At 32.7% G+C, this 10,529-nt stretch overlaps 1 protein-coding gene across 1 annotated transcript; it reads right to left on the bottom strand.

Moving 5' to 3' along the window:
- Nucleotides 1-2,361: 2,361 nt before the first annotated feature.
- On the bottom strand, nt 2,362-7,848 carry LOC133330435 (G2/mitotic-specific cyclin-B). Its single transcript, XM_061538871.1, has 5 exons — nt 7,783-7,848; nt 7,188-7,324; nt 3,945-4,267; nt 2,990-3,870; nt 2,362-2,653 (listed from the first exon to the last, which is right to left on the bottom strand). Exons 1-5 carry the CDS (start codon nt 7,816-7,818, stop codon nt 2,363-2,365), a joined length of 1,668 nt encoding a protein of 555 aa, XP_061394855.1. The 5' UTR covers nt 7,819-7,848; the 3' UTR covers nt 2,362.
- Between the last annotated feature and the right edge of the window lie 2,681 nt (nt 7,849-10,529).

The raw sequence follows: 10,529 nt of genomic DNA, 5'->3' as shown, positions 1-10,529 counted from the left end.
GAATAAGGCGAAAGCGAGAATGCGAAAAAATTCACACAAAAATGTTGTTCAGAATAAGACGAAGGGGAAGAGCGTGTAAATTCACGTGGAATTGACATCCAGAATAAGGCTGTATATTTATTTTTTATGCTATTGGTCCGCCAATATTGATTATATAGTGTAGGAAGTAGCGAATATTTGGGGGATATCATTATATGAAGGCTATGACTATTTTATATCAAATATTTCCTTCAGGAGGTATCATTATATAAAGTAGATGCCAAATGTCTGTCTATATATTTCATTATTGTCGGGTTTGAGTTTTTTTATCACGATATCTTTAGAAGGCGGAATGATTACAACTGATGGCTTAATCGTCTTTGTAGGTTAAAAACTGGATATTCCCAGTAACGACACTCAAGAACCCCAAAATGCTGAAAATTACGGGGTGCCCTTATATGGGAGCTATGCATAAACGTGAACTGATATAGCCCATCTTCGAACTTGACCTGCCTGCAGACAAACGACGACTCTAAGCAAAATTTTGGCGTTCTATCCCAATTCGTTTAGACACTAGAGTGATTACAACAGACAGACATCCTTAGATCGTCATAGAATTTTACGCTGATCAAGAATATATACTTTATAGGGTCGGAAATGATTATTTCGATGCGTTACAAATTGAAAATAATATATAATATGAAATATAATATACCCTCCATACTATGATGGAGGGTATAAAAAAACACAATCAACATTCTCTTATTTAAAATAATTTATATTTATTTTTTTATACGTTTTAATAAAACTTGTTTTACATATCATGTTTGTTGTGTATTTTTATGAATTAATTAAAAATAAAAAATATATAATTGAGAAAAAATGTGTGTTTAAAAAATTACATACAAATAAATTGCTTTTGTGTGAAATATGCGATATTTTAGTTTAAATCTAAATGAAATTCGTGTAACATACACTTGTAGTAAAATGTTGTTGACCATCTTTTTTTTGGAGTGTTTGTGTAGCACAGACGTATTTTAATTTAGATATAAAAAGAGTAGGAATTTTTGGAGTATTGCGGAAGTGACGTTTGTGTGTGGAGGGACGAATTATATTTGTTGAAACAGTGTTAAGTTAAAAAAAAAATGGTCAAACTAAACAAAAAACATTCATTAATTTATTAATAAAAGGAATAATGTGGGCGTAATGAAAGAAAACTAATGAATTAACATAAAAAATAACTTAAAAAATATAAATAATAAACGGAATAAACGTGGGCAAAACAAAATAATTTTTTAAAGATGGGAATTTTGTGAAAATCAGTCATGTTAAGGGTTGTGGGTGAAGAAAATCAAAAGTTAAGAATTTGTTTTTATTTAAAGCAAACATTTTGTGTTTTTAAACTATTTAAAAAGAAAGGCATTAAAGGGAAAGGAACTTGTTCTAGATTATAGGAGGAGGAGAATAGCAGTAAGGAAGAAATGTATCGCAATATTTATGTAGCCAGCAAATGCGATTGTTTTGTAAATATTAAAAAAAAAGAATTAAAAACTATAAAATACAGCTGTTTTTTTTCTGAGTCATATATTTGCCATTGAAGCAAATTAAGCCAAATCAAGCTGCGCCTAAGACCCGAACCTAACCAAAATCCTACCATGTATATTTCATATTAATGTTTTTTTCTTCTTTTGGTAACAAAAAGCCGCGCCGCGCCTATAGTTTTGTTTGGAATATTTATGGACAACAATGAAACGATTTGTACTTCCCAAAGCTACTGGTTTTGTTTTCCCCTTAAACATCACAAAACTTCTGGTGATGTTAAAGAAAACAAATCTTAAATTAAAAACTGCCTGCTATGATGATAATGGGTGAGAGGTGATTTTGAAAGAATTGGTAATTCCATGCCAAAATGAAAATTTCGTTCTTAAAGCATTAATTTTTGTACTAATTAAGAGGGATGGGGGGATTTAAATTAAACAATTATGCTAACTATTGTTACAATCATTAGGGACAAAGAGACAGACAAGAGAGAGTAGGAAAAACTGTCATCTAGGAAATCTTCTCTCAAACCTAAAGAAATTTTTCGAAATCATCCCGGTGGGTACTCAACTCACGGTTAATAATTAACATTAAAATGTCAGCGTTTTCACATTAAAATCATGCATTATATATAATTTGCTTATACAATTGTTTTATGACACAATAAGTTCTTGTTAATATTAATTAACACTACTCTTATGATTTCTTAAATGGACTTTTGTTTTCAAATTTCTTTCGATGAAATTTTTCACACTCCCTTTGTGTGTTCGACGACTTAGAAGAAGAAGTAGAAATATTACAAACAAAGAGTCAAAAAGTCAACCACTAAATGTAATGATATTATTTACTCTTTACTGCTAATGATGGAATCCATTAGAGTACTGTACAATTCAGAACGTGTGGAGACTTTTTGGAATTTCGATGCTTGGTATTTGGTATAGACAGCCTTCAGTTTGGCATTTGGTGCATTGCGAGCCACAGTGGCGATTTTTTTGGCAATGGGTCTTAAATGCTCGGGTGAATAGCGTGAGTACCATTCCAAGGTAGAATTCCAGTGTTTGTTATTAAGACCGGTGGCCATGTTGGAATTTTCTTTCAGGAGATTTAGGGAGAGGAAAAGTGAGGCAGCAGCAATCTGGAAAAAAACGAGAAGAAAAGAATACAAGGTTATTATATATATATTATACAAATTTAATAAAAAATTAAAAAGAAAAATATCAATGGTCCTTAAAAAATCGATTTGTAAAATATTCAGAAGCTTATTTTTTAATATTTTGATGATGCTTTAACAGTATTAGTAAAATTTACCCAATATCATGGTTTAAAAAGGCCCTTAAAATTCTTTAAAACAAATAAAATGTTTTTTTTTTTTAATATGCTTTGAAAAATCTACTCCTCACATAAAGTCTATAAAAAATATCTCAAAACGTCTTTTGGAAAAAAATATTCTTAAAATAAATCCACTACTTACTTCAGATGGCTTATAGTGAGACATATCATATTCAATCATTGCCAATTCCAAAAAGTATTTCGACATGGCATGATGATTATCCTCAGCTTCGGCAGCTTTTGAGAAACGGCGCAAGAAATGTATGGGCAATGGTCGCGACAAATTGCAATCCAATGCCTTGAAGATTTGCAATTCCATTTGGCGGATTTGTTTGCCGGTGTATGTGTCATCGGTGATATAGATGAAATCGGCAATGGCTGGTGGGAACAACTCTTCGTATTTGGCAGCAATGAAGAGTGCAGTGACACCGACCAATTGCAAATGTGAACGTTTGGTATCCTTAACAGCTTGCAAATAACGATCAATTATCGCCACAGCCAATTGGAATGTTTCGGCAGCCAAATGGAATTGTGTATGAACTTCGTTAATCCAATCAATTAGAACGGCACGCATTTTAGCATAGACCTCAGCTTGACCTTCTAAATGATTTTTCATAACCGGTTGTTCGGCTTCCAATTTGAACAGGTACGAATAGATGTCGTTGACATAGTCAGATACTAAGACCAAATTTTCCGCATCACCTTCATCGATATCCTTAACATCGTCCAATAATTTGGATGAATGTGTTTGTACGCTGACAATTTTCAATTTGTCAGCCGATGCACTGGTGGCGGAAGATGTTGTTTCGGTGGATTTGGTTGTTGGTTCTTTGCGGGTTAATGTAGCAGCTGCTGAATGTGATTTTACAAGGGTTGGTTTTGTGGCGCCAGCAGCAGAGGCATTTTGTGTAATGGCAGCTTTAATTTTTGTTAATGATTTACGGGATAGATTGCTATCTTCACGGCGCAGGGATGGTTCGACGGTAGCATCCGTTTCAGTCTTGTTGGTTGTTTTGTTGATAACTAGAATAGAAAAACGAAAACAAACAGAATTTTACAAAATATTGTAAATTAAGACTTTATATAGTTGATCTTACTTTTAACTTGTTGCACTTTGTTTTCGACCAGTTTTGTGGTCAGCGTCTTAACTTTATTATGTCCGACAAGCAAGTGCGAGGTTGCCGATGCATGTCGTTGCAGTCCACCCAATCCGGTGGTCGCCGTGGTTCCCAAACGCACGGAATTGGATCGGGTTAATACTTTACGCTGGGCTGCGGCAGCAGTTGGTACCACTTCGCCGGTTGCAACATTTGTACGTGTAGCACCGCCGACTGTGGTCGTAGTTGTTGTCTTCTTCCAGTGTGTATCCACACGGGCCTTGGTTGCACGCAATGCATTTTGAAGTTTGGTATCCTTCAAGCTGTAATGGAAAAAATATATATTTGTTTTAGTGAAAATTAATTGAATGGAAATATAGCAAGTAAAAACGATTTTTTTCCTTTGCCATTATGTTCAAAGTATCTAAAATTACTGGGGTTCCTGAGAAAATACTTATGTTATGATAGGACTTTGAACATACAAGAAATGATTTTTGAATTATCAAAATATTGAATAGTGGGGGCTACCGTTATATTGTGCTTACCAAAAAGGGTTGAAAAACGTGTCTGTCCCAAACCGCCAAAATACCGATTATTGGGGGGTTACTATTGTATCAGTATTAATAATTTTGGGTAGTGATATTTGACAACCAAAGAGAATACGAAAAAAAAAACAATAATAATAATAATAATAATGAAAATTAAAATGTCAGCCAAATCGGCTAAAAAACGTGTTCAAAATCTCCATACTACCCAATATTTGGCGGTACCATTGTATCGGGGCTACACCAAATCATGCACCGATATACCTCATTTTCAGTACCAACTTTCCTAGGAGTAATATCAATCCCAGTGCAAATTTTTAAAGCTCGATTTCAAACATTGCGACCTCTATCGTGATTTCTATAGAGAGACGGACACTCATAACTCGACATAGTATTTTATTTTGAACAAGAATATATTAGAGGTTGGGGAAAAAGAAACCCATTATTTTTTAGGCAGATGGCTGTACTGATCGATTTCTCGTAAAGTATCGATCAAACAATGTCAAATTTATGTTTGGTGCATTCAGTTGTGAGTTACGGGGTGTTAAAAATGCAAGTGAATAAAGAGAAAAGTCGGTACATTTTACAGTTTTTCTTTGACAAAGACGAAAAAGCAAGTCAAGCGGCTAAAATTATGAATGGTGTTTATGGTTCCGATACTGTAAAAGCCAATTATGTGTAATTTTGGTTTCGTTCAGGAATATTTGATGTTAAAGATGCACCTGATTAAAAATGTCGGTAAAATCGGAGAAATGATCGAAGTTGACCGGCATGTTAGCAGACGTAACACCTGTGGGACTAGAAGGGGATTATTTATTATGAGTTACTTTATATGGCCAAACGCTAAATTCTGATCTCTACTGTCAACAACTGGACCGTTTGAAGATAGCAATTAGCCAGAAACGGTCAGAATTGGCTAACAGTAGAGGTGTCGTGTTCCACCAGGACAACGCTAGGCCACACACATCTATGGTGACTCGCCAGAAACATCGGAAGCTTGGTTGGGAAATTCTAATGCATCCGCCACACAGTCCGGAATTGGCATTAAGCGATAATCATATTTTTCTTGCATTGCTAAATTTTTTAATGATAAAAAATTGGTATCTTGGTTGGATTGTAAAAATCGAATACTAGAGTTTTTTGCAAATGAGAGAGACATTATGAAGTTACCTTTAAAATAGCAACAAATCATACAACAAAACGATGCATATCGGACATTCCGAAGCTTGTTAAATAAAGTTCTATAGTTCATATAAAAAATAATGGATTTATTTTTACCCCAACCTAATACTTTATGGGATCGCCGATGAATATATCGATGTGTTGCAAACGGAATGACGAATATAATATATATATATATATATATATATATAATAATTTTTAATATAAATAATTTATAATTTTTTTCGGTAAAATATTAACCATTCTGTGAGCGAGGTATCAGAAGAAATTTTCCGATATGCCCCATGGACATGATCTAGTATCATGCTATGTAAAGCTTGAAAGGAACTATTACGATATGCAAACTTTAATTTTTTTCCGTAAAATATTAACCATTCTGTGAGCGAGTTATCAGAAGGTATAGACCGATATTCCGTAACGTCGAACATGATTAAAGCTTGAAACCGCTGTTCAATGCAGCATACTTTTGTCATATTAAAGTTTATACGCATTTGTTCATTGACCTTTTATACTATAGAAACGTTTCCAAGACAGTATCTTCTTCAATTTCTAAAGGCCAGATCAAGATCCCATGAATCATTAATAGGAAGATTGTCTCACATTTTCAGATGTTATAACTAAAGCAAGTTTCAATACATTAAAAAACTTTATGCAGGTCCTACTACTACTGCAGAACAGTTTAAGAAGTTAAAGACCATGTTGCAACAACAAATGGCTTCCATACAAACCCCAACTCTTGAAAATAGAAATGTTCCAGATTAATGGGACCATCCTGATCATGGGGATTTGTTTTAAAAGTGACTTTTATTTCAACGGAACAATAGAAATCTTAAAAGGATAACTTCATCATATGATTATCTTTCAAATTTTCTAAAATATACCGAAGAGGCTTACAGGGTAGCTCTTGCTTATTGCACAATTTTTCTAATTTTCAACTTAAAAAAAATGGTTACATTCTGATTATTTTGCTTTTGTTTGTGTTTCGAATCAAAAATGCATACAATTTTTAATTAAAAATCATGATCATATTAAATTCTTTAGTTAAAATAAATAAAATCGTAGCCTTCAAAAGCGCGCCACAATGGGTTATCATGAACACAAAAACAAATCTACGTGATCTCTCACACACACTCTCTCAATAATAAAAAGCCGTTAAACTGAACGAACACCGAGTTTCTCTATTCCACTTTTATCTCTCTCTCACACGCACACAGAAAAAAATATTGGACAATTTGTCAGATGCCACAAACAAGAAAAAGGTGAAAAAAGAAAATAAGAATAACAAATGGATAGAAAGGACGGATTGTTGTTGTTTTTTTTTTTTGGGTATGTGAAAATGATTGAAACAGTTGATAAACATCCCTGGGAGGCAAAATTGAAAACAAGGAAAATAAAAAGATACCATCTGTAATAATATATGACAATGAAATGCATTTAATAAAAAGAAATAACCCCCAGCTGTTTGTGAGTATACGTTCTTTTTGGGGGGAATGTCATACACATAATCATTACTTACTCCTTTTGTGCTGCATCCTTGGCGGCAATGGTACGTACAACACCACGATTCTGTAAGTCTCCCAAGGCGGCACGTTTAGTAACCTCTGTTGTGGAGACACCAATTTTCTTGACTTGCTTGAAGGCAGCAGACTCGTTCTGGAAAGGGTAGAAAAGAAGATAATTTGAATAGAAAAAATATTATTTTGAATGGAACACAATTCTAGGCAAGACATATTTTTTAAATTAAAAAAAAAGAGAAAATTGAATTTTTCATTTTCCTAAAATATGTCGGAAGAATTGAAAAACAAAATGCCGCCATATAATATATGTGTTGTTGTTCTTGCAGTTGGTTGTTGGCAAATTGCAAGATATGTATGTTGTTTTTGTTTTCCAACAGACATGGAGAATAGTACCGCAAGTCTATGTACAAAACTCATGAAATTCCAATGGAATTTTTGGAATTCCCAAGGTGTTTGTTGTTGGCAAAACGGTAACATTCCCAGAGAGATTGTGTATTTCAACACATTTTTATGTATGGCGTGCATTTTTCAAAATGCCTAATTTCCATTTAGATTTTTAATACGGGTCCTTTGAATTAAACGCCAGCAACTTACCTCATCGACACGTTTTAAAACAGTTGTTCCAACCATTTTTGTCTAGTTTTGTTTTTCAATAGTATTCCTCTTAAGAATTTGTTTAAATAAATTCGATCGCTTCGAGTTTTGCTTCCTTTTTTTGTTCCTTTAATTGAAAGTTTTTATTGTTCCCAGAATTTTCTTCGAGGAGAATAAAAACTGACACACAAATACAGAGACGTTTTCTTCAGACTTGACACACAAAAATTTGTTTGAAGTTTTTTTTTTCTTGACTCGATTACATTGATGATATACACACAAATTTGTTAATTATTTTTCGTTGTTTTTTCTTTCTTTTTGTTGATTGCACTTTTTGTTGTAGAAAACGTAGGTTTCCTTTGTTAAATATATAAATTAAAAAAATCTTTTTCTTTTTAAAACGAAAATCTCTGCTCTGCTCCTCTACCTACGATCTGAACTCGAGCCGTTGCTGTTTGCTTTTGAATAAATGGCGTTTGAATTGTCGCGCACTTGATTCGTTGAGTTGCGTATCTTTCGTTAAATCTGTCAGCAGCTGAATGTGTGTAGATGTGTGTCTGGGTGTGTGTGTTGTTTTGTTATTGATTTAACGAAGAGCGAGAGCGCGCTCTCTTTCTCCCTCTCTCACTTTCGTGTTTTGTTGCATCATGTGGTTGACAAAGTTGTTTTTGTTTTGTTAACAATTGGCGGGCAATTAGCTGTGAGGGATTTTGTGAGGGAATTGTTGTTGTTCTTTATGTAAATGCTACATATGGTGGTATATTTGTTGTAGTTAGTTAATTATAATAATTTTGATAATGGAAAATATATAATTTAACAAATATTTCTCTCATGAAGTTATTTAACGAAGACCAACAGAGTTGTATTTTGTGATTTGTTGGACAATTTGAAAAGGGCGTCCCTAAAGAAAAGGCGTACACATATAAATTAATCGAATTTTGTACAATTTGTTGAATGATATTTTAAAACATTGATTTCAATTGATATTTTTAAAAAGTAACTAAAAAGTAATGGACTTTAATCTATGTCGATTTTAATTTATCCATTAAAAAATATATAATTCATGTTGATAACTTTCAAAATTAATTATTTTTTATAAATAATTGGAAAACATTGGTGATGTATTTTCGACATTTACAGTAATTTCTCGCATTCTAATAATGAAATTTTATTTAAAAAGTTCATCTTCAATCGATTTGAAAAATAAATAAATGAAAAATTGGTTATGTTATTACATATTTGACAGCGAAAAAATATCTGAATTCCAAATATTTTATAATGTACCATTTTCAAGAATGTACCATTTTCACTTCGATAACCACTTTCCCTTCATGATATCGAAACATACTATACGGGAACATACTATGGTATATAATTATTAAAACGACATTTATAGTACGTTTAAATTTAAATGGATTTCGTTAACCCAGTGGGTTTCAATTGTCAATTCCTTTGCATATATGTGAAATAAATCCTCATAAAGTAGGTTAACTCGGTAAAGAGTTCTAATGTATATGCCATTTTACATTAGAACTTTTTACCGGGTTAACCTTCTCTATGAGGATTTTTTCGACATCTATACAATGGAATTGACAATTGAAACCCACTGGGTTAACGAAATCTGGTACAATGTATAGCTATCAACTGATCACAATTTTTTTCAAGGTCGTTTGTTCTATCAAATCGAAATAAATGTTTTCGGTATGTGTGTGCATTGTTTTGAATACTATATGAAATCAATTTAAATAAAATTTAAATATATTCAAATAAATTTGAAATGAAAATTATTTTCTACCGTGTACGTTTGGAATTGATTACTTTGTGATGGATGAAAAAACATTTCATGATATTTGCTACTGGATTTTGGAACCTTTCATTCATTTTCGAGTTTTTAGTTACGTGTTGAAAAAATGACGAACCACAACCTGTTACGAATATTTATTTTATATTATATTGGACAGAAGAAGCCACTACCTACAGAGTTGTTTTTTTGTAATTCATCTCAAGTTATCCTACTTTGTATTATTGTACCATGATTTTTATATATTTGCCGTTTTTTTGAGTTTTTTTGCTCCATGACACAAGGAATTATGATCGATTTTGATTGATTACTTAAGGTACTACCTTTTATATTGGGCGCTATCGCATCTATAATATGACGGATTTTGGTTTACTTGCATAAATAAAAGTCTAATGGTGTCAAATCGGATGAACTTGGCGTACAATTGGCATGACCACGGCCAAGAAAAGTCTCTTGCAATTATGCCATATTCGCTCAAGTTGTGTAGCATGTGACACAGTATTGTTGAAACCACATTTTTTCCAAGTTGTATTCTTCAATAACAAGCAACAAAAGTCGGCTCTTAAAGCATCATATGTTGCAGTGGCACTATGTCCACTATGTCGCCGATAACCCCATAAAGTACATATATATTCTAAATAGGAATAAAATTCTGTGTCGATTTATGTCTGACCGTCTTTCTATCCGTCTGATTTTTTTATCTTGTTCCATACTCTCCTAGCTTCATGCATAAACAAAGTTTTAATCAAAAATATTTATTTATTAATAAACTAGCATATGCCCGCAAGCTCGTTAGCGGATGTGTCAAAAAAAAAAAACAAAAAAAAAAAAAAAAACGATCTACACATTAATATCGACTATAAATTTAATTTGAATACCAAATTTCATTATTCGAGCTCTTAAGGTTCGCCCAAATCCAAATTTTACCAAATTTAGTTCCATTTAG

This window comes from Musca vetustissima, unplaced genomic scaffold (assembly GCF_032173495.1).
Source record: "Musca vetustissima isolate MV318-11 ecotype Yass unplaced genomic scaffold, APGP_CSIRO_Mvet_v1 utg91834, whole genome shotgun sequence".
In the NCBI taxonomy this organism is placed as follows: domain Eukaryota; kingdom Metazoa; phylum Arthropoda; class Insecta; order Diptera; family Muscidae; genus Musca; species Musca vetustissima.
Note: the sequence above shows the minus strand (reverse complement) of the source record. Positions and strands in the feature narration are given on the sequence as shown.